The 26283-nt window shown below is 44.9% G+C and overlaps 2 protein-coding genes and 1 long non-coding RNA gene across 9 annotated transcripts; all 3 read left to right on the plus strand.

Annotated features, from left to right (window-relative positions):
- The first annotated feature begins 2454 nt into the window (after positions 1–2454).
- On the plus strand, positions 2455–12992 carry b3gnt2a (UDP-GlcNAc:betaGal beta-1,3-N-acetylglucosaminyltransferase 2a). 7 transcript variants are annotated; one of them, XM_027013760.2, is made up of 4 exons: positions 2455–2510; positions 2662–2713; positions 6281–9059; positions 9794–12992. In XM_027013760.2, the coding sequence occupies exons 3-4, from the start codon at positions 8918–8920 to the stop codon at positions 11044–11046; spliced, it is 1395 nt and encodes a 464-aa protein (XP_026869561.2). In that variant the 5' UTR covers positions 2455–2510; positions 2662–2713; positions 6281–8917; the 3' UTR covers positions 11047–12992. The 7 variants fall into 7 exon arrangements, with proteins under 7 accessions (XP_026869561.2, XP_026869565.2, XP_026869560.2 ...); XM_027013764.2 differs by having other exon boundaries at positions 2461–2510; positions 8896–9059; XM_027013759.2 differs by lacking the exon at positions 2455–2510 and having other exon boundaries at positions 2523–2713; positions 6281–7817; positions 8104–9059.
- A 1300-nt stretch (positions 12993–14292) lies between these two features.
- zgc:66455 (uncharacterized protein LOC393502 homolog) lies at positions 14293–19214 on the plus strand. Its single transcript, XM_035535115.1, has 8 exons — positions 14293–14710; positions 15068–15817; positions 16089–16148; positions 16283–16383; positions 16647–16822; positions 16914–17077; positions 18216–18359; positions 18659–19214. Exons 1-8 carry the CDS (start codon positions 14293–14295, stop codon positions 19009–19011), a joined length of 2166 nt encoding a protein of 721 aa, XP_035391008.1. The 3' UTR covers positions 19012–19214.
- A 421-nt stretch (positions 19215–19635) lies between these two features.
- Positions 19636–21922, plus strand: LOC113579679. Its single transcript, XR_003410899.2, has 3 exons — positions 19636–19923; positions 20927–21123; positions 21212–21922. It is a non-coding gene; the product is annotated as an uncharacterized LOC113579679 (long non-coding RNA).
- The last annotated feature ends 4361 nt before the right edge of the window (positions 21923–26283 follow it).

Below are 26283 nucleotides of genomic sequence, written 5' to 3' on the forward strand. Positions count from 1 at the left end.
GTCTGAACCACAGCGACCAACATTCAGCTGAGCTTGTCTGCTCTGCAACTTGCACTTCCCTCATGATGGACCTGATAAATCAATTCAGGGTGGTGGTTTCAGACAGAACAAGATTGGGAGATGGTTTCTGCACTGTACTGTCCCATGTGTCTGTACATACTGATTCATTACCATTTACTGGTATCAGCCAGGCAGCTGTTACTTCTGAGAAGAGCTACAAAGAAAACAGAACGCCCCTGTCATGTTAAATGTTTAATGGATGTTTATCACACCTGCCTGTTGGCTTTGCTACCTGAGATGCTTTGAAAGAAATCAGATCTTACACACACACAAACATCCTGTCCTAGTGGTGTGAGATCCATGAACACACTCTTGGGCAGGGAGGAGATGAGTGCACATGGATTCCTGCATCTTCACTGTATGTTCACAGTAAAACATGGAGTATATTATATGTGGGATAGATTGGGAACGTTGTTTTTTATTTATGATATGTTTATTTGGTTTCTTGTTCATTCCTATAACAAAATGTGTAATGCTAATGAACTAGAAATTAAAGTTTATACTGTATATATATATATATATATGTGTGTGTGTGTGTGTGTGTGTATGTATAACTGCAGGAGTTGGCTACCGTATTGTGTGTGTGTATGTATAACTGCAGGAGTTGGCTACCGTATTGTGTGTGTGTGTGTCTCTCTCTCTATATATATATATTAATGACTGTTGCATCACCAGTTGCTGTGATAGAAATTACATTTGGAAACTCAAAGAAAAAGAACTCATCTACATTTAAACATCTACTTTTTCATATATAAAATGTCTCCTACTACTAATTTTGCTTGCACAACTGATGAAGGACCTGTGTCTGAAACAATGTTCCTCTCTCTCTCTTAGGTGTGTTTTATACACATACACACACACAGTGTGTGTGCTTGGAATTCGATGAGCTGAGGGTTAATCAAGTGCTGAAGAAGCTGGAAGACATTCAAAAACACATTGACAGCCTAGTACACCACAGCTAGTGTGTGTGTGTGTGTGTGTGTGTGTAAGAACATTCTGACTCGCTAACACCCTAATTACTGCACTTTGTTACTTCTGGATATTAGGAGTTGGCTACCGTATTGTGTGTGTGTCATTTTATATATATATATATATATATATATATATATATATATATATATATATATATATATAAATGACTGTTGCATCACCAGTTGCTGTGATAGAAATTAAATTTGGAAACTCAAAGAAAAAGAACTCATCTACATTTAAACATCTACTTTTTCATATATAAACTGTCTCCTACTACTAATTTTGCTTGCACAACTGATGAAGGACCTGTGTCTGAAACAATGTTCCTCTCTCTCTCTTAGGTGCGTTTTATACACATACACACACACACACACACAGAGTGCATTGCACTGTCGCGGTGGCTGCTATGCCCTCACCCGAAAGCAATGTAAAGATTATTCAAACTCAACGCGCAAATTTTCAGGAAGCACGGCCGGAGTTCACCACGAGACGCCGGGCATGTCCAGCTTCGCCTTACACAGCCCCGCAGTTTCTCACAGCAGTTCGAAACGGTTGATCTCAGATCGGTTTGGACCTTTTCCATTATGGTTTTCAGCATTGTGAGACTGACCACTTCGCTGACCCAGAAACAGCGCTCCCGTAGCAGGAGGCGTTTCTAGATATGGCTCCAGGCTAAGTGCCTATCGGAAAGGCAGGACTCTTAGCTACAGCACCATGGAGCAGTCGATGGCTATTAATAATGCACCAGTGCAATTGTGTCTTTTGTGTATAGCTCAAGAATCAGAAGATGCCCTGTGACAATGCCCTTCCTATGGCCGGCCTTTTTTTCTGCCAGTACGCGTGCGTATGCACGTGGAAATGCGGTTTATCTGTTGCTTCCTAACGCTCAGGCAAGTGTGCACGCCTTCTCTTCCTGCCGTATATATTCAGTAAAATATGGCAGGGGAAAACTTGCGTGCACATGTGAAAGTCCTAAACATCGGTATAACACTGTGCTGCATACATTTTTCTAAACGGTTTCGTTGTTTCTGATAATAAATACGTTTCTTGCAGACCACAAATACGTGGAAAACAAATGACCGAGTCCTATTTAACAGTAGTTTGCCCCTGGTCAGACTTTGAGTACTGACTTTATCCTAAGAACCTTTTTTTTTGTTTGTTTATCGGTCTCTCACCTTTACGCGGTCACCCTTCAACCACCCATGAAATCTTTAGAGCGAGTCCCAAAAGTTCTGAACCAGAGACGACATGGTTTATAACCAAATGACACAAAGGAGGAAATTTAGTTACCACATTACAACGTCTGGGGTTCAGTTTGCCAAAGCCGAAGCGTCCCACTGTTATGCTGTCGCAACTGATATGAATTTATAAGATTGAGTAACACGGCCCATCCCGGAACATGCACGCCCTCAAAAATGGGCGGTCGCGTGAACGTGTGAAGTTTGAAGCTCGCGCTGCCGATACGGTTGCAGAACGTGGTAAGTGAAGCCGCGGCGGTCAGCTCCAGCACATCCCGCAGGCTACGGGGGCTTGGCGGGGCTTTAATGTCACCTGTACTTAGACCGGGAGGCGCCACTGTGTTTTTAATTGGTGTCTTCGTTTTGTTCTAACGAAAATGTTTACCGGAAGAATGTTGCGGCTTTAAGGAGATCTGTCTGAAGAGCCCGATACCCACAATAAGGTAAGAGCTACAGCTAAAACTAGTGCAGTCTGAGTCGGCCTGATTTGCCAACGGCGGTAGGCACTTTTTTCTTTGTAAGGTTTCAGGGCAGGACTTTAATCTATTGTAAATCATAGGTTTTCTGAATTATGTACAAAGTAGCTGCGTGTGTAAGCATCTAGTGTTAATGGGCTTTTTAACTTCTTCTTTTAAAACAGTATATTGTCACAGGAGAGCGAAGTCAATGTTTTCAGTCTTTATATCTTAATTGACAGGACGTCTAATTTATTCTGCCTATCTGCTCTGACTCTGGTCATCTGAAACAATGGTCAGATTGACGAGGTTTATGCATGTTCTCTTTTTAGGAATTCAGACATGTAAGTTTATATACCCAAATTTCACCACAGTCTGTACATATACTCTCTTGCACTTGCAACTAAATATATTTATAAAATCGAGGCTCGTTAATATTATGCTGAAACTAATCGTGCAAAAATGTTTAACACATTTTAATTAACACATTTTTAAATACTTTTACGACATACCTTTCGAATTCTAAGAAACATTCTGTTCATACAGATGTGGTTCAAAATACAAACCCCTGGAGTGTTTGTAAAATTCGCAATCCATCAGAAATATACATTTAAGCAAAAATAAATGAATTAAAAAACTCTGTTATGGTGTTTAGTTGTTTCATAGAATCATATTTACTGTATTTTTTGGTGTTTTTATAACAATGAAAAAAACACCCCACACAAGAATTCTTACTATAACAGTACTTTTATGTCATGCCATCCACAGCTAGAGGCATATTTCCTTATTCCAGATAGGCTGTAGGGTCCCACATTATTTGTGAGTTCATTTTAATTTGTGTACATCCTTAGAGTCTATTGGATTGAGCTGTGTGTGTGTGTGTGTGTGAGTGTGTGTGTGTGTGTGAGTGTGTGTGTGTGTGTGTGTGTGTGTGTGTGTGAGAGAGAGAGAGAGAGAGAGAGAGAGAGAGAGAGAGAAATGGTAATAAGTACATAAATTCACGCAAAAAAAATAGTGAACAGTGCAATAGTGCATTTGACATATGAGTTTTACTGCTTCGTATTATTGGGTAGGACTAGTTCTTTTTGTTTTGTTTTTAACGGTTTGTACTGGATTATGGGTTGACTGCATTACAAATGGCAAATTAAATAATTCTTTTGGTTTGTTATTTCAAGTGCCCCACATCGTTTGCCCCTCTTCCTATGTTAGCCTCATAATAAATGACGCGTCAGCGTCTACGCGCAGTTCATAGAAGTTCAAGCCCGTGGAAAATAAAATATAGGCGTAGTTAAGAGGGACGGCTCGTATAGGAAAGTTTAAACAGCCGCGATCGTTGGCCGTAGCTACAGTTGCAAAGTAGTTCAAAGTCATGTGAATCCTCGAAACGTTTCGCAGAGGTAATTGTGCCGTCCGCGCCTATGAGCGAGCTGGATGGCGCTCCTCAATACAGACAATAGAGCAGCAGATAACGGGCGGGGCTGCGCGCGTCAGCGGGGAGACTTTTATCTTTTATTTATTTATTTTTTTGTATGTTGTAATAGAAGGATATAGACACCCGACCTCGATGAGGTATAGAGGGAAAGATCTAATTAAGGAAATGTTGCGACGAGTTGTTACCACAAGGAAACATTTACTGAACCACAAAGAATTTGGTCGTTTTTTTCTAGATGAATAGGCTACGTAACGGTCTCCGTTGTCAGATGATATCATCATTCACAGCTTGAGTATGCAAACACACGCCTTAATTGCTTTAATATTTTAGGAGTTTTTGAGAGAGTGCCCTTGTTGGCATGCGAGCGCACAGAAATGTAAGTTTGCTATTGCGTAGCCTGTGGTATCATGTTCTGCTTTGGTGTCTCTCCTTGAGAAGTCAGTCTAATTTCCGTGAACTGAAATATTAGACAGCTCCAGTCAGGTGTTTTGGACTGGCCACGACCACGAGTTTTCAAAATGCATGCGTGCGTCGCAGCAAAAACGCGCCCATAACGGTTACCACGTCAACTATTGCGGATCTTACGCAGTGAAAGGACACTCACGTCTGTCCAGAGGTTCTCATGAGTGCGTGCGTGTCCTTGTTGGTATATTTAAACGCAGAAGTCCAGTATGCATTTAAAAGCTCCTATGTGGTGTCGTTATCCTGCTACCTGACTGCTACTTACCCTCTTTCGCGCCAGCATATGTCAGCCCTATCGTCACGTTACAAACTGACTCAGGTGCACCTAGCTTCTGTCACGGATCATTGAAAAAAACCATCCACTTTGGATACTTTGAGCAGTTGTAAACAGTGTAAAGACATTCTTACATGTCCCTAAATTAACCTTTACCAGGCATATCTTGGACTTGGACTATGCACACACATATGTCATAAAGATTGCTTCAGACTGGAGATGTAATATAATTGATAAAAGGCTTTCATACAGCCTTTACTGTATTTCTATAACTGTGGAGATACAGCCTGTGTGGTATTTCTATAACTGGAGATACAACCTGTACGATATTTCTATAACTGGAGATACAGCCTGTGCGGTATTTCTGTAACTGTGGAGATACAACCTGTACGGTATTTCTATAACTGTGGAGATACAGCCTGTACGGTACTTCATGTGAAAGCCCCCAGCCTGCCCTAAAGGTGCTCAATCCAGTCCTCAATACCAGCCACATCTGGATTTTGACTTCTGCAAGTACCAACATGCATTACCCAGGTAACACAGAGCTCTGCTCCCTTATAATTACCTGATTCTTGTGCATTATGCACTGAAAACAGAACAAACATCTGGTCTGGCATAAGATCCGCATGGACTGGACTGAACTACGCTGCCCTAACCAGAGCTCCTGGCACATCAGAAGGCTGTCATTTGCTTTAATAACAACAGTCAGCGCTGGTTTCTCTGGGTTACTGACCTAAGGCTCTGGATCTGTCAGCACGGGTTTCTCTGGGTTACTGACCTCGGGCCCTGCCCACTCACATCTGTTTTTCTTTTCCCAGTACTGAATGAAGAGTGTAAGTGTTTCCTGTTGTTCTTCTCTCTTTGTGAACTCTCTTGGCAACTCTTGTATAAAATCTGGACCCGTTAATTTGGTTTCTATTTCTGCTGCATTTTCTACCTTGATGTGCGATGCTCTGGTTTGTGAATGTGTGTGTGTGTGTGTGTGTGTGTGTGTGTGTGTGTGTGTGTGTGTGTGTGTTTAGTTGCGGTTCATGAACTGCATATTTTTTGTTCTGTCACTTTGTGGTGTCCTGTCTGAAGCGCTGTTTTCTGTCTTCCCCATTCACACACTTCATTCCCTGTTGTGAGTCTCTGTGCTGCTGGCAGTAGCTGTTGATTTTGAGGGAACACTCTGGAAACCCTCCGGGAACACTGCGGAAACCCTCCGGGAACCCTCTGGGAACTCTCATCTTTTTATTCTCATCTTTGCCTGTCTGCAAACCTGGCAGCAATGTTAAGACTTTGTGTTACACGAAAGCTCGCCCTGCACCGCACAGGTTAGTGCCGCCAGTCTTCCAAGGTGCACGAACAGCCTTTGCATCACACCCGCCCACCATTTTTTCCACAGTGACATCAGGATCTGGTCCTGTTTCATCGTCAGGCGAGAGGATCACAAAGGAAGAGGGCCGTAAATCTAGGACACAAGTCCTGGATTGTACGTTGACTGAGGCTCACTGATCTTTAGCAGATGGGATCATAGTCGGGACATTTTTGTTAATAACTATTGCAATATTGACCGTTATATTACTGCATTATTATTATCAGCACAGACTGTAAATTAGACCCTTTATTGTTTTATTGGCTGCTGTTCCTTCCTGCGTAATTTCTTTCTGGTTTGTTCCGTTGGATGTTTTGATGATTCAGTGTATTCGAGTGATCCAAATAGTTCTAATTAAAATAATAAAAGTTTAACCATGTTAGATTAATGGTTTACTTATTTCATTATACTGGAAGACATGCGTAACTTTTTTCCATATTGTGTATGCCTAGTTTCCCCAAGCAGTGCTGGAGATAATAAGGTGATGAATGAGTCAGGTGTGTCGGAACAAACCCTGCCCTGTCGTGTCCCTCGGGCAGGGGAGCAGAGAAGACCCGTTGTTGAATCTCTGCGGGACTCTGTAGGATCTCAAAGCTATGCCAGAGCGACTCTGAGCCACCGTGAGCCTCCTGCAGGCATAAACACCACCACCTACTACACCTGGGTCATGCTAGGACAGCAGCATGTTTCCAACTGTGTTCCTGAAGACGTAACCTTTCTGTTAGGAGTTTAGCCCGGGCGTTAATCTAACGCACACTAAAAACAGCTCATTCAACACACTAAAAACAGCTCAGTCAACGGCGGAGGAGGCTGCTTTCTGAGACGAGGTGTGCTGAGCTAATCTGTCCGTGATGTGAAAGGGTGTTTACTGCTGCGCTGATGGCCTTTGTACTGTGGATCTGGCACATCACTGCCTTTTCCTGGACCTGAAAGGTTGGGACAGACGAGCGTTCATGATGTGGCCGATATGTTGTACCACGTATGATGTTAGTGGACGGTGGAGGGGATGTCTGTCTGTGTGTACACATGAGCTTACAAGTAGCAGGAACTTTCCAAGATCAGACAAGTTCTCCTTAAACAGTGTGTGGTGTCCTGTGCATTTAAAATTTAGAAAATGTTCAAACTGTTTGTAACTGACATTTCTCTTTCCTGTTGCTATGGTAATTTCAGAAGTACCAGTTCCAAATCCTGGATATCTTGTTTAAAAATGATGAAAGAATTACATCTGAACTCACTAAAAGTATGGATGAGCAGACACTGAAACACTGAGCTGAAAAGAAAAAAAAATGCTTGCATCATCAGAAGAAGTGATTTGTAAAAAATCACCCGTAAAAAATCAAACACCCTAAATGCAGTATGGACCTGTACCTGGAGGAGCAGGCGCTAGCAACATCAAAGTCATGGGTTCAGGTCCCAGCAAGCGATGATTCCCAAGTTCCACAGCGATGTTGTCCAGATGTTGTCACCAGCAGAGCAGAACACAAGAAAACAAAATAAAAAATAGTATCAGTGTGAGTGACTGAAATGTAACTGGACACAGTCTCCTTTTTCACAGATAGACATTAATGTGAGTACTATTATGTGAAAAATTGAAAGTATACCTAGAATATATATAACCAGTATCATTATAAGTCATAACTCCTTATGCAGCTGGTCTAAAATTGTCCTGTGTCACGCAATCTGTGTTAATCCAACACTATACATGTGACTCTAAACTGCATGAGTTTAGCAACATTCAAATAATTCTATCTTGTATATGTAATTTATTCCAGAAGTCTGGTAATGTGTACGTAGGGAGCTTCTGTACACTGAGCAATAAATATTTACTATTTCTATTCTAACAATATTTCCAGTCATAGATAAAGCAAAGTTCTAATCTGGCCAACATTACATCCATTAAGAAAGTAAGATGTGTTGAAAGAATGGAGTGAGCACTTATCACTGACTGCGGTCCTGACCAGTCATACAGGTAAACGTTTGAAAATGGTGAAATGGTCCTTGAATTGCTTTGCGAATGTAATCCAAGTGAAAATAAGCAGGGTTGTTCAGTGAGAGGTGAGAAATCAGAAACCGGGATTATTTTCATCTGTTAAGATTTAAAGAAGACAGTGGCTCATGTAATTCATAATAAAGAAATGAAATTTGTCTGTATAAAGGAATAAAGTTCAGCAGTGACAGGCGTTGACGTGACCTGTTCTCCGAGAGGGCTGATGGGTTGCCATACGTTACGGTGTGGGAGACTGAAATGCTTTAGATAGCACGTCTCTCCAGCTGTTGTGAGAGTCTGGTATCCGGGATGAGAACCTGTAATTACTGTCATGGGTTCATAATCAGGGGCACATGATTTAAATCTGCCAAGAGTGGGGGTGGGAGGAAGAGGGAGGGCAAGAGAGCAAGAGACAGTGTGTGCATGCGGGGTAAGTAAAGGGTGAGAGGCGGATGTAAAGCCAGCATGAAGAAAGCAGTACGGACAATAAGAAACAAGAAGTGGAGCGTTCAGCACAACGCTGTAGAGACCAGCGAAGAGAGCTCAGCACGAAGTTGTAGAGACCAGTGTTTGGCAACAACAGAGATCAGTAAAGATCAAGTGAGAAAGGGGGAAACAGTGAGGGAAATGAATGGATAAATGTATGTGTGTGTGACAGAGAGCGAGAGGTTGGGAATCAAATGCTTGCTGATATGCAGTCCGTCATGCCCTCATGGTTCTGGCCCGAACCCAACTACAGGTACCGGCCCTCTGGACCCAACAGGCGAGCCTCCGGCTCTCTCATGGAGCTCACCATTGACGTGCCCTGCTCCTGCCCCAGCTGTGAGTATGCCTCTGGTAGCTGGGGTCTGAAAAACAGCTTCATTTAAGCCTGCGTTTGTGACTAACCCGCTGGTTGTTGGAGTGGTCGGTTTCACAGTACTTGTTTGACACACGTTTTGACAATTACTAACACATGTTTATTTGCTTATATTTGTTTCTTTGCCATTTCAGGGATGTCATTGTAAACTAACATTTGGAAAAAATGTTCTCGTTTATTTCTTTTATGTTTCTGTGCTTATTCCCATTTTGATGGCAAACCCTTGCGCACTGATTATTCTAGATTCTTCTATTACCTCCACTGTCCTTGGACTGTAGATATGGGATTAGTGTTGGCATTGTGGCCATCCAGCATTATGTACCAGAGAAAGCTCTCAGATGTAGAGGTTACATATATGCAGTGAACTCAGGAGTGTCCAAAGCACTTTACAATTTAGGGTTTCTTCTGCTTTAATATGGCTTGGAACTCATATGAGGCTTGCTGATTAGCTGATGAGTTGAGTCTGGTGTGTTAGAGGAAACTCTGCAGTGCTGTGGGTGTCAGGCTGCATTTGGACATCCCTGCTAATGCTTCTCCACACAGGAGCATGCAGCATCCTGGAGTCACACTCATGATGAGCCTGTGTACTCCTACCCAATTATGTTTCGTGAACTTTTGATCGCTGTTTATTCATTTTGTGTGTGTGTGTGTGTGTGTGTGTGTGTGTGTGTGTGTGTGTGTGTGTGTACATATGTAGGTGGCAAGTGTATCCTCAGGATGCAGTCCAGCCGGAGGAAGATGAAGTTCCTGGGACTGATGATGATGCTCAACTTCTTCATTTACTTTCTCGTGGAGATATCCCGGAGCTACAGCCAGGGCAAGTCGGATGCAGCCCATCCCAACATTCCACACAAGCATTTTTGGAGGAAGTCCAAACTCAGTGAGGCGTTCTGGAACCGGAAGCAGCAGCATCTCGACCAGATCGAAAACCCTCAAATGCTTTACCACAGCGACAGTAGCAACAGCAGCAACACATCCCATCTTGAGCTTGCCCAGATCTCACACAAGTGGAACTACAATTCAACTGGGACAGCAGGCCATTGTGAGCCAGACCTTGAAATGGCCACACAGATTAAAGACTACAATTCCCTGCCACAGCGCTTCAAGGACTTCCTGCTCTACATGCGGTGTAGGTCGTACCCGATGTTAACAGACGCGCCCGGTGTGTGTTCAGAACCGACCTTCTTATTATTTGCAGTGAAGTCGCTGGCGCATCATTTCGACCGGCGGCAGGCCATCCGACAATCGTGGGGTCGCGCAGGCGTCCTCGGCAACCACCGCGTGGCTGCCGTCTTCCTCCTCGGCAACACGGCACCGATCGACCACTTCCCAAACATATCTGCACTGGTCCACCATGAGGCGATGCTGCATGGGGACCTGCTCCAGTGGGACTACCGTGACACATTCTTCAACCTCACCCTGAAGGAGGTGCTGTTTCTGGAGTGGCTGGGTGACCGCTGCCCCTCCGCCCGCTACGTCTTCAAGGGCGATGACGACGTCTTCGTGAACACCCACCACATCCTGCGATACCTTGACGGCTTGTCGGGCACTAAAGCGCGAGACCTCTTCGTCGGAGATGTAATCACCAAAGCCGGGCCACACAGAGACAAAAAGCTTAAATACTACATTCCTGAGAGCGTCTTTGTGGGGCAATATCCGCCATATGCCGGTGGTGGAGGGTATCTCTACTCCGGCGATGTGGGCCTTCGGTTGAGGAACATGTCGCACCATGTTTTGCTGTACCCCATCGATGACGTCTACACAGGCATGTGCCTGCAGAGACTGGGCCTTGTGCCGGAAAAGCACAAAGGTTTCAGGACGTTTGACATCGAAGAGAAATACAGAGAGAATGCATGTGCCTACCAAAGCTTGATGCTGGTGCACCCCAGGAATCCACAGGATGTGATAAAAATCTGGAGCTGGATCAATGACCCAAAATTGAACTGCTAGTGTGGACTGATGGTTCTAGACTTGATCAGCTGATGCTGATTTATATTAATCAGCAATCAAAACAGATGGCAAATATCTGATCTCAGATCAGTGACCACAGACTGAACTGCAAACTGGAGGTTATTCTAGACCAGAGGCTCTTAGTCCAGTCCCGAAGGTTCCCCCAGCCGGAACAGGGTTTCCTTTTACAGCTCCTCATACTCTTGAACCAGCTAATTAAGAGGACCTAGCACTTAAAATATAGAATACATATGTGTACTTGCTGATGGTTCCTGAGGACTAGATCCAGAACCTACTATGCTAGAGGACCAAAATCTGATGTTCTGTTAATTATCTTCTGTTGAGCTTCCAGTGAGATGCAGGTTAGGTAATGTTTGACATTGAATCAAGAACCTCGGATTGTCATCTTGTGGGAGAGTTCTAGATCGCTAATGTCTGATTTTGCAGCCAAGATCTTGAATGAACTTAAGTGAAAGGAAATTCTTCCTGGCTGGTCGTTGATGTACTTAGATGCATCAATCCTCTGATCAGGAAGCACCATTCTCCATTTTACACTGTAAAAATATTTATTTAGTTCAAATTCTCAGGATGTTGACTGACATAGGATCACTTTCAGTTCACAGGAAGTGGGACTGGAGCTAATGTAAACTGTATTTCAGGTGTGTCAGTGTCAGAGACCTGGTCTAGAATCATGTGGTATAGAACACAAAGGGATGTCTTGGAGATTAGGAGCCTTTAAGTGAATCAAACCTTTTTTTTCTTGAGCCTTATTAATGTTGTATGCTTCACAGTGAAAGAAACCTGGATAATTTTTTCATATTACCCTGTGAGTGTTAAGCACAGCTAGGATAACATCTACTTTCTCATGTCTAACAAATGAGGATATTGTATCTCTTAATAGTGGCATCTGACATTAGGACCATAGTATTTCCTGTGATCTTTCTTTCTGTAATGTGTAATATGTAGTCTGATGCCACTAATCAGAGCTTTAATGGCATAGGTTATAGCATCAAACATTGGTTTGTCTATGAAATATGATATGGGTTATACTCTGTCTGGTTGGCCCAGCTAAGACCTCAGGATGCTCAGGATTCCATTATACATGGTGATTAATTTTAATTTATCTAATTCATTCTAATTACTAATTAAAAGTGCAATGTTTAAAACCCTAAACAAAAGGTTATCAATCCTGCACTTGACAGTCATCCAACAGTTAACGCTTCTGCATTCCGGAATGTCCTGCAACACTGGTATGCTAGTACACACATTAAGATTGAGTTTTGGGCTCAGTCTGAAATGGCTGAAATGAAGTGTAGTTCATAGGGTACAAAAGCCATAAAAGTATGAAGTGCACTAGAAAGAAAGAAAAAAACTGTGAACATTTCATTCCCTGTTTTATAAGCATTTGTAGCCTTCAGCATTAGGCTTGGTCTGTTTACATATTAGGTGGGGCAGGAAATTATGTAATGTGACTTCATACAGGCTAAAACCCAATCTCAAAAATCTTACTTTTAAAAAAAGATTTGAACATTTGGGGACAATATTTGGGGACTGAATTTAAATAAATAAATAAATAAATAAATAAATAATATATAATGTACTTCACGTTTTTAGATAAAAATGCAGATCTATTTACTTGCTTGTTCTTTAATCTGGACCAACACCGAGATAGGGCAGGACTGAAGTTTAGTGTTCAAGTACATGTGTCTTGTCTGACCGTCTCTTGTAATACAGACAAGTGCCTTCATGCCGCGCATGGAATCACATTATGATGTAATAATAATTTCTTTACACTTGGCCAAGACAGTTAGCGGGAAATGACACAATATTGCGCGCGAACACAATAGAACGTGCTTTATGAGAGGTGCTCACATGCTCGTCAGTCTTCTATTATTTTCTATCAGTTTTGTAATATGAATGTTGCATGTTTCCGCACCAAAGGAATAAACTCGTGCTGTAGATTAAACGTGTTAATTATTTTATTTGTTAAATTTTTTTTTATGAAGTATTGTAACGGCCATCTTAATACCACGTGATGCTCCGTTGTATCTTCATAATCTCTGCTTGCCCAGTGACATAAATCTGTCAAATATTAACCCTTAACCTTCATAAAGGGAGAACCATGTACCCTCCGCTTTTATATGGTGTATGAAATAAGACAGCACCCCTTTCAGCTATAGTATACTAATGTATAAATGTATAATGTCATAAAGCAGGTAGGTCAGTTATCAACCTAACACTCTTGAAATGATGTAATGATAATTTCTTTACACTTGGCCATTATAGAGTTAGCAGGGAATTACACAATATTGCACAGAACATCACAGCAGGAATGTTTTTTGTAAGAGACCAAAGATACAATAATCCAGTAATGTCGTATATTTTGTAATGCGTTGGCCACGAGCGGCCATGTGTGCTCGCCCAACGATTACCGCGCGTTGGCTTGCTCGCGCCAGATAGGCGGCCACTCCACTAATTACAATTCCAAGTGATTTCACGTGCAGGTGGTGTCGTGAAAGGAGGCTTTTCGCTGAAGCAAGCGGGCGAGCGTTTAGAGGTTTTCTAATTTGTTTATTACAGTTCACAATTAGCCTGCAAAGTTAAAATGCAACGGCGTTTATTGTGCAAACTCTGCAGCTTGCTACTAATCCATGTTATTGTGTCGGAGCCGCGACTGGTAGGCCTCAGATTTACAGTCCCGTTCGGTGAATGTGTTTGGGCGTGTATATAGTCTCTTAACCTGCTCATGTGTTGCTGTTCATACTTGCTAGATGCGAGAAAATGACGCCTACATGTCTACAGGTAAATATTTTAACTTCTTGGATCGTAGACTGGTATTTAGTCATCACCCACGATTGTCACTATGCAATTGTTGGTAATGGGTCTGAACTGTTTTGACAATATTCCTAGACAAACTATGAAGGTAAGGCTTGCTGTTTATAGAAAGAAACAAAGACAGAGCCAAACTAGAAATATAAACCTTCAACAACATATTAAAGTAAAAACTTTGTGTGGTATTTTCTGCACATGCAGACTGGTTGCTTTTCAGTTTGTTGTTTTGCCAAGATTTTGCATAATTGTGTCTCATGCTTAACAGTCCTTAAGAGTACTGTTACATTTGGTGTTTGAATTATTTAAATCCAGACCTCGAGTTCAGTTTTGGGTGGGGGGTTATTTCTCTGACACACCTGTTTGTCTGTTGTTGATTCTCTATTTATTCATGTGACTTCCTTCTGCAAAGGCTACATGGGTCATAATGGAAACGCATTCTACGCCTTACGGAGCTGTCACCAAGTGCTCTTCGGCGAAAGCGGTGAATTCTTCTCGCCTGACTACCTGTGTTCCAGTCCTGCCCTCTGGTGCAACTGGACTGTGCAGGTCCCTCGTGGGAAACGTGTGCAGCTGTACCTGGAGGACCTGACGCCGATGTACGCCTGTCACCTGAAGACGGACCAGATCCACCTGGACGAGTCTCCGGTGGCCGCTGGCGAGAGCCGGATCCTGGAGCGATGCTGGGGGAAGGCCAGATACACGTCCATCACGAACACAGTCCACGTGGTGCAGCTGATTGGGCCGAACCCCAGCCCACCTCACAGGGGGTTTTATGGGCGGTTCTGGGCTTTCGGGCTGCCGGAAACCTTTGCTGAGACCCCCGCTGTTAGTCGTGAGTATGCCATTTGGGTGTTTGACAAGGCATTAATCCAGCCAATAAGTTTGGAGGAGGCATTGAATCAGGGGTGAAACTACAATCTACAGGAAAATAAGATCTCAGGCCAGTAACTTCTGGTTTATTTCCTGTTATTTTAGACAGTGGTGTGTATGCCACTACATTTTGTACAAATTCTACACCATTCTTCAATAGGCTAGATTTTTACTTATTTTGAGTGAGTGAGGAGGTAGTCAAAGGGCCTTCAGGTTACTCTGACTAACAGAATGACAGACTGTTTAGTTTAATGAATTAATTCAGGGCTAAATATATTCTTGGTCCATAGTGTTATTCTATGTCTTCTTTAACACACAGGGACCAGTGTAACTGAGGTGATGCAGGAGGAAGAAGAAATGGAAATTGAGGAGACAAAGGATTCCAGCCATGAAATCTCTACCAGTAAACCACCTCTGCCAGTGGAGAAAGTAGACAGTTCTCTTTCTAAACCTTTGGAGGTCAGCCATGATATTAATTCTTGGACCAATGAGCTTGCTGCCACCACTACAGGACCATGGGAGAAGAATTTTGGCGAGATCCGAAGAACAAGGGGCGGAGCTGAGAACCAAGATGGAGCTTCCCCAAGTGCTTTACATCATAATGAGTTTGCTTTCATGGAATCTGTTTCTATGACAACTGGAGCACAAGGTGGGATAACTGCGGATGAGTATAAACAATTCTCCCCTGACGGGACGAACAATGCGTCTCACACTTCAGCTCCGACTTACATGCGTACACATGCGTACACCATCGCCATGACCACATCCACATCCACAAGTACCACACGCGTGCCGACCACTGAGGAGGCCAACCTGGTTCTTACAAGCCCTTCTACTGTGTCCACTGCCACATACAAAAATGAGGTCACACACACTGGTGATGATCCAGCTGGAGCCAAAATGGAGTCCAGGCCAGGGATGGAGGAAGGCGATGATGCGCTTCCTGTGGAGATGCTGTTGGCTAGCAGTGGTGGTACATTTCAGACTGGTGCTAAAGAGCGTGATGGGAGCTATGGTGAGACCAGGCCTTATTCATCAATGACGCCCAAACCCTCCCACAGACTCAAAGGTACTGAAGTTGTAGTATTACTTTAGCTACACCTGCATGTTTGTATATTTGAATGTTTTAATTTTGGAATAAGTAAACTTGTCAGGCAAGCATATAATTCACAAATTGCGATTGTGAGATCTGATTTTAACTCAACACAGGTTTAGTTGTTTTTTGTTTTTTTTTTGTTGTTTTTTTTAACCCCCTAATTGGATCAACATGAGTGTTTTCAGATTTGCATGGCTGCCCCATTCAGTCCCACATGGGCTTCAGTTCTTTCTTTATCACACAGGGAAAGCTCATCCAGTCCAAACTGTCAAAAATCCACCTGAATCTCCACACCTTCCAGGGGGTGAGTGTTCTAGACTGAAAAATCCCCTCCTCCAGATGGTACTGTTTAGGTTGCAAACAACTGTCATTTCCTCATCATGAATAATCTCATCCAGACACGCCTTGGTGACGTCGTACCTTTCCCCCCCCCCCCAGGTCTCTTGCTGGAGGTCGGCATGGAGATTGGTCTGGACCACACCCAAGCAGATGGCTGGGATCAGATTAGGAACTCCTTCAGAGGCACAGTCGAGACCATGGTCCGTAATGAGGCGTCTGTTTAGGAATAATCCCGTGATGTTTCTATAGAAACGGGCCCGTGTGGGATGGGCATTGGAGGAAAGAGTGCTGGATGTGAACTAGCTTTCTCATTATGGTCCAGTTTCCTGATGGGTAGTCCGAGGCTCTTGATGCAACGGGGTGCACATCTGTAAAAGCAACGTAGTTTCATATTGGTCAACATCGTCTGTGTTTACTGGGAATTACAAGGGGTCTATGGACCTTTTTTGCTTTTTGTTTCCAGATTCAGAAAGAACTGGAAGATCTCACCCTGAGGAGTGTTTCTCTGAAAAGAGCTAAAAAGTATGTATGTAGACTCAGAATGGTTTACACTGAAGATGGACAGTTGGCGCTTGAATTTGAAGCACCGATTCACTCTCCCTGGATCGACACAGAGTTCAATTTAGGAGTGTTTGTCTGATTTGCTTTTAGTCATGTCTGTAATGTGTATATGCACACTTTTCAGCTTGGGTTGTGTGCAGTATTACTGACTTCATTTGACTCATTTCAGGTTGAGTGCGGGGGCCTTGTTTATTGCATGGGTGCAGCTTGGGGAAAATGATGAGGTGAGCCGCACACTCGGGGTTCTACATTCCACCCTGCAGGGGCTGAGGGGGCGGAGCATCAGCCCTCACAACAAGAGTCACGGCATCGTCGTCTCTGTCTCTGTAGAAGGTGCGCACGACATCCACACAGCGTGGTCCTTGCATTGGTCCCCAGCATTGCTCATACAAACACACTCAACATACAGTTGTGTTCAAAATCATAGCAGTCCAACATGACTAACCAGATCAATTGTAGAAATTATATTACTACATGGCAAATTTACCAGTAGGTGTAACTTACCAGTAGTCATAGAAAACCCTCAGACCCAACATTCATGATATGCATACTCCTGAGTTTGTGTAATTGAATAATTATTAGAAACGGGCATGTTAAAAATAATAGCAGTGTGGAGTGCAATTAGTGAGGTCGTTCATTCTGTGAAAAAACAGATGTCACTCAGGTGGCTGTTATTTAAGGATGAAGCCAACACATGTTGTACATGCATTTCTCTCTGAAAACCTGAGAAAAATGGGTTGTTCCAGACATTGTTCAGAAGGACAGCATACTTTGATTGCTTAAAACGATTGGAGAGGGGAAAACGTATAAAGAAGTGCAGAAAATGATGGGCTGCTTGGCTAAAATGATCTCCAATGCTTTCAAATGGAAAGCAAAACCAGAGACATGGAAGAAAACGGAACACTACCATTCGAATGGATCGAAGAATAGCTAGAATGGCAAAGACTCAGCCAATGATCAGATCATCTTTGATCACCCTGGAGCTGAAGTTACCTGCGAGTACTGTGACAATTAGACACCTGTGAAACTAATCTATCGGCAAGGAGCCCCTGCGGTCCCACTTTTTTTTATATATGATGTATATAAAAAGACAGTGAAGCATGGTGGTGCAGGCTTCATGATATGGGGATATTTCTCTTACGATGGTGTTGGGCCTATTTATCGCATACCATGGATCAGTTTGCATACATCAGAATACTTGGTCATGTTGCCTTAGGCTGAAGAGGAAATGCCCTTAAAATGGGTGTTTCAACAAAACGACCCCAAACGCACCAGTAAGCAAGCAGCATCTTGATTCCACACCAACAAATTAGTTTTTAAACACTGCTATTATTTTGAACACAACTGTACGTGGTGTCCACACAACCTGCGTGCATGCACACACACTGCGTACAGTGCAACCTGCCCATGTCCCCCACACTCTTCATACCACTTTAATGTCACTTCTGTATGTGTTTGTTTTCATACACAGACATCGATGAGTGTGAGACACAGCTGGTCATGTGTGATGTTCATGCGGATTGCGTGAACGAGTTTGGCTCCTACTCCTGCCACTGTCACCATGGTTACAGCCCTGGGCTGGGCGGAGCTGTGTGTGTGGAAGCAGCAGGGCGGGGTAAGATGAGGCACCTTGGATGAGCCTTCCTGAAGTCGACTTTGATTTTTGCTTCATAAGAATAATCCAGTTCTCCCATGTTTATATGGCCAGATTTAAAAATCAGGGATTTAAAAAGCCATCTCTTCTGAGCTAAAAAATGTGGACTTGGCGTTGGTCTGAACTATTCTGTCCTAGAGCTAGCCTAAATGGTTAAGGTTTAGATTCTGTTTGGGACTTTTAAATGTTTTTTGCTGCTGGTTCTTGCTTTTAGTGTTGATTGTGAATTGAGTTTAATTTTACTTTCTTGTGCTTGCCAGAGTGCATCAGGGCTACAGTTCCCATGCTCCTCTACATCATCTGTTTCCTGCTTTGCTTCCTGCTTGCTCTGCTGCTGGTGGTCCTGTGTGTGCTGTACCGCCGCTACCACCGGGGGGCGTTCCTCCCTCGCTGCCAACACGGCAGTATCTGCAGCGACACTGCAGTGGCCAATGATGTCAACAACAATCGTTGGGGACGTGGTCATAAAAGTAGCGCGTCGCCCATCCCTCCCCCGCCGCCCAGTCGACTGACGAAAAGCACGTGCCCGGCTCCAGACCTTCCCCTGCTGAAATTCAGCACTCTGGTGCCCTCTGGAGGATTTGAGGACAAACTGCAAAGTGAGAGACACTAGCTTTGAGCTGGGGCTCCTCTCCCCTGTCTGTGGACATGGCTGCTCGTTGAACTGCACTGAAATGGAGGACGGATGCACTTGAATTATTTTTTTTCTTGTTTAGTGATTTGGATTTGTTAAGGGGCTGGCCTTTTCAAAAAAAAAAGTGTTGTGGTTGTTGGTTACAGTTTTGTCATGGCATTGTCACTTTTATGCTGTGTGGGTTTTTTTTTTTTTTTTTTTTTTTTTACATGAAACAAATGCAAATGTTTTGTCTTGCCTCCAAGAAGAGATGAAAACTGCATTGAAAAAGGTGTGTGCGTGCTGCCCTGTCTATTATTGAGTCTCTGGCCGTGTGCGTGTGTACACACCCAAGCTGTAGCTGCGTTTGTTGCTACCACAGAACCGGGTCGGTACGTTGACCAACCGTGCCGTGCGCTCCTAGTCCTGGTGCGGTTCCCGCATTGTAGTGTGTTAAAGCAAGGAGGTGCTATACTGTAGTCCAGGGGAATGGGGGGGGGCCTTAGCACCAGCAGCGGCGACGAACCATCGTGTCAAGTTCAGACGCTTTTCTACAACTCCATGCAGGCGTGCTGGGCTCGGCCACATGGTGGCGCCTAATGCTCAGCTCAGCCTCCATGTGCTGCATTGGTGAAAGTAGCTGTGGAAAGCTTGTGGTCCACTCCAGTGGAGGTGAATTTGACGCCTGGTGAGATGAACAAACGCTGCTAGATCCACGCTGCTAATCTAGTGCTCCGTACGCGAGTCCAGCCAAGCTGGCTTCCGCTCGACTGGGTTCACGGTTTGTCACTTATGCACTAATTCTGTCACTCCACCGTTGGTGTTTCAAATCGTCTCGCGTTCACAGTAGCTACAGATTCCACGTCCGTGTTCACGCTAGGCCAGACGGAGACGTCCTGTCAGAGAAAGCAGGTATGACTGACTGTCTGAGAATCTTTCATTCAAAGGAGAAGTGCAAACAGCAATTGTGCTGCTTCAGAGCAGTGTCCATATATGGAGATTTTATGAAAACTGAATTACCCAATACCAAGGGCATTTTATGAGTAGAGACGAGGTAGGGGGTGGGTTTATGCACACGCATGTGTTATTTGACCCAATGGATAAATCGAACCAATTAAAGGTTGGGGACTTGATGTATCTGGGGCGCTATGCTGAGTGTTTGGTGTAGCCGTTGTGGTTTCGTGTGTGGGCGGGGCATCTGGCAGGTGAGTGTGCTGATTGTGCCTAGAGTCAACAAAAGTAAAACCCAGCTTCACCGAGCGCATTCCACCTAAAACATGACCCCAGTTCCCAGTGACCCAGCACACCTTAACCACTTCACTTGATCACCAAGTCTTTCATGAGCTGCTTTGGGTGCACGTGAGATGCCGAAATTCCAGAGGCAAACCCTGAAACGCATTGAGGCCCTTTAAAAACCTTCATGATTTGATTCCAGAGTGGTCACATGACCTAGCTCATGACACTGACTTCCGGGATGGGATGGTGTTTCGCCTTCCCTCCATCCTTCCCATCCTGCCCTTTGCTCCTCACATACACAAGGGCTGACGTTTGGAGTATAGTGCCAGTTGTTCCGTAACCCCCAAGTCTCTTTGAAATGTGTTGGTGTTCTGTCATTGGTGACAGGCTTGTTCACGCCTTTTCTTTCTCTCACTGTTTGCGTTGTAGTCACATTTAAAATGTCCTTAATCTTCAAACAGCTTAGAAATCTGTTGATGCTTTTTAGAGAATTTGAAGTGTGACTTCAAAGATGTACAAAAGAGTTTTGCTTCTTTTCAACTCCAACAGTGTTGTGTGTGTGTGTGCAGGATGGGTTGAGCTTCAGTCACTCCTCCAGATGTTCTCTCAGCGTCCGTCTCCCTCACACACACGGGGTGTCTCTCTGCATGCGTGTGTGCCTGTGTGTGTGTGCGTGCAGCCTTTGTAGTTCTCCACGATCGTCACGCATCCACATGGCTCTGGCAAGAGCAGCCGCTCGTAGCCGTGGCGCTCCAGGTCAGGGGGTGGGCTGGCCTCCGTACCCCACCCAAGGCACACCGCCAGCTGGCTGCGTGGGCCAAGAGGGCCTCCTCCCCGATCCTGCTCCAGCAGCACCTGTGGAGCTCACCTGTGGAGGTAGGGTGCATGTGCAGGCTGTAATCTTCCCCTCATCTCCTGCTTCTCTTCCTTCTGTTTCAGCAGTCTTTCTCTCTCTCTCTCTCAGCACCAAGGAAGAAACAAGAAAAGAATATGAACGCGGAGCTAAGATGGAAAAGAATGTGTTAGACTGCGTACGCAGTCAGTCAGACATGCAGAGTGAAGTAGAGAGATTTGTGCTGAGTTAAACTGGGTAATGTAGAAGAAAATATTCCAGGCATTTAAACATCCGAAGAGATCATCACTTCTGTTTCCAGTTGTTATTGCAACAGGCAATGTGTGTGTGACACAAGTGATGTTGACCATCTCCATCTATCTATATACACACATGCTTGAACTTTGACATTTGGAGCAGATGTGGTTCAATTAGGGACATATGTCTGCCTTAATCTCCAGCACGGTGCTGCCTAAGGCTACGCAGCACCACCTCCTCCTGCCCCTTCGCTTAGTGTGTGTGTGTGTGTGTGTGTGTGTGTGTGGGGCTATAAGATGATGGTGTATTTGTGTTTTATGGGGCTTGTCTCTGCTTTTTTCATGTTTTTCAGCTTAAATGTATTTCCTGTGGAAATCAGTTACTCTTTATTGGTTGCAGCTTTAAAAGTGTCTCATGTAAATAACCGAGGCTGTAGTCTGTCTCTTGGTTTATATTCCAATGGCTTTTTCACAATAACAGCAAAATTGGTCCAAGAGAAGGACGTTTTTAAAGGCAGTGCGCTCCATGCATGTTAGTAAGTCCACATGCTTAACTAATGCACAAACACTGCGACCCATTTACACCGAGCTCCTAGTGCATTTACACTAATCGACTGGTGCATTTTCAACATTAAATACTCATTTTAAAAAATGCTTTTTGTTAAACGGGTCTTGCTGTCTGCACTTCAACTCCCAGTTGTCCCCAACACCCTCCTGTAAAGGCATCTGGGGAGAACGCCACAACACTGGATGAGCATTTGATTTTCATCTTATACATACATACACGCGCACACACACACACACACATTGGCTGTCTCTAAGGTAGGAAAGATTTCTACCCTCCAAACACATCCCACAAAGAAAGCATCTGTTACCCCTTATACCCCACCACCCACCCCCCAAACACCCCCCACCTTCTGCTGAACCTGTTGTTGCCCCCTTTCCCAAATCCTGCCCCCCCCACCCCCTCCACACACACACACACACACACACTTAATCCTTTCTGACTTTATTCATGGTAAGGTCATCTCACATTCTCCCCACAGAGAGAGGGGGATGGGAGGACAGGAGGCAAAGAAAAGAAAGAGAAAGAAATGGAGCAAGTGAGAGACGGCGCAAAAAGAACAGGTGCTCGTAGTTCAGACCCGCGTAGTCGTCTTCCTGCGTTGCATGCTGTTGCAGCAAAGTGGAGCTCGTGGTAACGAAGTAGTTATTACACTGTTATGCGCGTATGGCACCACAGCCTGTACATCAGGCAAACGCGGAGCGTTCAAATAAAAAAAGCCTTATTCCAACACTTAAAATCTGCAAAGGAAGCCGTCTGGGCTGCTGGGTCCTTCAACGCTCTGTGGGCTCTTTGGCTGGATGACTAATCTGATGAAATATTAGAAGGATAATCCCCAAGGGACATTTGAACTCTCCTGTGCATTCAGTTTTCCCTCTTTTGTTGAGTATGAGAAATACTGCAGCCATTTTTCACTGTGTGTGTTCTTGCTTTTAAGGGTTGGATTGTAAGTGTTATTGTTTGGGTTCTTTTTTGTGTGTCTTGCCCCTTTATTCAGTTTGTGTGTGTGTATTTTAATCCTTGTTGGCTGTTTCTTGACAGATTACTATTCTTTAAATACACTACACTCCGAGGAACATCACAACAGTGTGATCGTTTCTGGTCAGTCTCTGGATTACGCTGGATTAAAACGTCTAAAGATTGAAAGTTCTACATTATGACATAATCCTATTTAGCGATTTCTAAGTGGCTAACAACCAGAGCCGCAGAGGGAGAGACGGCGGTGTTGACACCACTTGCTCCCAACGGCTCTGCTAACACAGGCCCTCTACGTCATTACGCAGTAGAATTCTGGAGTTGAGCACTGAAAAGGGTAAAAGCAGCATTCAATCACGATCTGATTTACTGCCTCGCTAGACTCTAAACTTTGAGATTGTTTCCTCAATGCTGACCCCCCAGTTGCACGGCGGCCTGCCTGGTGCCGGTGCACCGTAGCAGCATCCAGTGGCATGCACCTCACACCAGAGCTAAACCTCTAGCACACCGCACCAAATATTGCCTTTCAGATCCCAAAGGTGACGGCACACGCCGAGGTGCTTTACCGCGCTGGCCGCGCAACGCTCTGATAGGGTCGTGTGACTCGGATGGTCGAGGTGTCCACCCTATCTGGTATCTGGCTGAGACCAAAGGGGCACAAGAGAATGTACCATGAAACTTGAGACATGGATGAGAAATAGGAACAATGTGTTGGGTTTTTCTGCGTTTAGGAGGACAGACAATCCTCTCAATGCTTTTGGTGTGCATATATGTTGCTTGCTTCATACTTCCAGAATCCAAATCTGGAAATTTTGGGAATGGCCTGCTCCATATACATTCAACTGTTTCACGAGCCCTTAGCAGCGTGCACAAGTCTATGTCTGTGCACGAGTGTGTGTGTGTGTGTGTGTGTGTGTGTCAGCGTGCTTGCATAACGCATTAAGTGCCTTGAGAACTTGGCGATTTCCCCGGCTGTTGGGTATTAGCCGTGTTGACAAAGCCGTGTGTAATCTGCCGTGCAGGCGGGATTACAGTGCAGCCGCTCTGTGGAGCGCAAGGCGGCTACAAAATGGCGGAAAAGGAGAGAAACAAATTGTAGCGTAATCTCCTGAGAGAAAGCCCTCCAGTCATAGGGGAGTCCCCGGAAGAATCCATTTTGTGTCATCCTCCCCCCTTCAGGGACCTCTGGCAATCCCATAATCCCATGTGTTTGATGTCTGAGAGCTAATGGCACTGATGAGGGCTATGGAAAAGGGTCTTTGTGCGGCCGCGTGGTCACTGGGCTAGCGGGGGTTTGAATGACATGGCAATAAGGAAGAGAGACGGGTAACTTTAGCTTAATCTGGTTTTAGCCGTGCTACACACACACACACACACACACACACACACACACACACACAGGTGTGACCCCCCATCTTAGTGGGAGAAGTCAAACCCAGACCTCTCCCTGTATCTCCCTGTAACTCACCCAACGGATCAATATGCATCCCGAGGCCTAGGATCACTGTGTGTGTGTGTGTGTGTGTGTGTTTGCATGCACACGCGTGCAGGAGAGAGAGCGTGCGACTGAGAGAGTGTCCTGGGGCCTTGATTAAGCTCCTCCATCCCAAAGGGGGTTTGTTTTTCACCCGCTCCCCTCCGCCGCGCTAGCCGTTAGCACTTTTTAATTAGCCCTCCTCGTAGGCTGCGCGCGGCCGAACAGAGCCGGGCCTTGTGAATGGGCATGGCGCCTCCTCCTCCTCCTCCTCCTCCTCCTCCTCTCATGTGGGAATGGAGAGAGCGTCCATGGGGCCTCTGTGTCCCTCCAGGCTCATTCAGATCAGCCATAACGACGCTCCAGCATGGAGGCTTCCTGCCCGCCGTAATTAAACTCCTCAAATGGCTGGAGCTCTTCGGGAGGCTGGAGTCATGACGGAGGTCCGTGCCGACCCACCGTGGCGGCGGGTCAGGCCAGCGTGCCTGTGAAAGGAAAACCTAGCGGGAAATTGGCATAGAGGAGAGCCTAGTGGAAAACGCAGCGGAAAAATGGGAAAACTATGCCAAACAAAAGCATTTCATGCTGGATGTAAAGAGGTTAATGTCTGTGTGCAAGAACCTTCACATCTCCCCATGTAAAGCAGAAAGAGGTGACTGAGTGAATAGGGGCGTCGTTTCTTTAAGCAGTAGGCAGTTCGTGATTTTGTTGACTTAGTACTAATAGCACAGTAAGAACAGACTGCTGAGTGTAATACAGACTGCGTATGCACTGATTAGGTGTTCAGCACTGCTCCCTAAACTTTGTGAAGTAAACATTAGACACCGCAGACTGCAGAACACAACGCATCATCAACATAAGCCTTCCTGACCGGTGATCTTCAACTGACAGTTCCCAGCCCAGTCCAGACCAGGAAAAATCCAAAAAACCCACCTATTTGCTCCTGCCTACCTCCCAGTCTGGCTCATCAGTCTGCAGCAATGCAAGCGCTGTACCAGGAGCCAGACTGGAGGGAAAAGGTGGACAGAAATGCCTGGTGGCCTGGAGCCGTCATCTGGCTTCGACCCTAAAACTCAAATGCCCGTCCGACTTTTGAAACGTCTTTATTTTCCCGATGGGTTATAAAATGGGGTGATCAGGCGTTCCATCTGACTCTGAGAGGGAGAGATGTGAGGAAAGGATGGGGGTGGAGGAGAGGGGCAGGCAAGGGAAAGATGGGGGGAATGGAGAGATGGAGGGCTAGAAAGCTCTATTGCATTTGAATCTGCGGTGGCTTCAATAAAAGGAATGGGACGGGTCGGAGTAATTTGATTGGCTGATTAGATGTGTGCCGGCCCGCTCGACCGTATGCGTTTGGATGATGAGGTCGCCCATTCCGGGTGCCTGCTGAGAAGACCATGTGCCATCCTGACCATCCCCGGGGGTCTGCACCAGCCAGTAACACCAGCACCACCAGTGCCTGTGGGCAAATGTGTAGAACAGGATTCAGTTTGCCAGCTAGTGTCAGTGGGGGTGTCGTTGCTACTGGTAAATGCAACTTCTTTGGTGTTGCATTTAGAACTCTGAGGACTCGGAGGTGACTTTATTTTTTTTTAAAGAACTCTGAGGTGACTATTTGATTTCGGCAAATAATCCAACCGTGGTGTGTGTGCTGGCTGCATGTGCCGCTCTGTCGGAGCTTTTGTGTTTTCGTGCGTGTGTGGGTGTATTCAGAAATGTGCACTTTGCCTCCTGTACATGTGGGTTTTTCCTAAATGCATATTATGTTTGGCATCATGGATGTAACCTCATAGAAAATTTGTTCAGTGATGGAATTGGACCAGTAGAGGGCAGTAGAGGGCAGATTTCATGCTCATTGGCCCTTATGAGGCTTCAGCGTAGTTAGTCCCCACCCTCCAAAAAAAAACCCAAAAAACAACAACAACAACCCAAA

The sequence above is a fragment of the Electrophorus electricus genome, chromosome 16 (genome assembly GCF_013358815.1).
Source record: "Electrophorus electricus isolate fEleEle1 chromosome 16, fEleEle1.pri, whole genome shotgun sequence".
In the NCBI taxonomy this organism is placed as follows: domain Eukaryota; kingdom Metazoa; phylum Chordata; class Actinopteri; order Gymnotiformes; family Gymnotidae; genus Electrophorus; species Electrophorus electricus.

Excerpts from the sequence above, each read along its gene's own strand:
- zgc:66455 (XM_035535115.1), top strand. The coding sequence starts at position 14,293 with ATGGGTCATAATGGAAACGCATTCTACGCCTTACGGAGCTGTCACCAA. Across the intron at positions 16,823-16,913 it reads AATTTAGGAGTGTTTGTCTG|GTTGAGTGCGGGGGCCTTGT; the intron begins ATTTGCTTTTAG and ends GACTCATTTCAG. Across the intron at positions 17,078-18,215 it reads CGTCTCTGTCTCTGTAGAAG|ACATCGATGAGTGTGAGACA; the intron begins GTGCGCACGACA and ends TTTCATACACAG.
- b3gnt2a (XM_027013760.2), top strand. The coding sequence starts at position 8,918 with ATGCTTGCTGATATGCAGTCCGTCATGCCCTCATGGTTCTGGCCCGAA. Across the intron at positions 9,060-9,793 it reads GCCCTGCTCCTGCCCCAGCT|GTGGCAAGTGTATCCTCAGG; the intron begins GTGAGTATGCCT and ends GTACATATGTAG.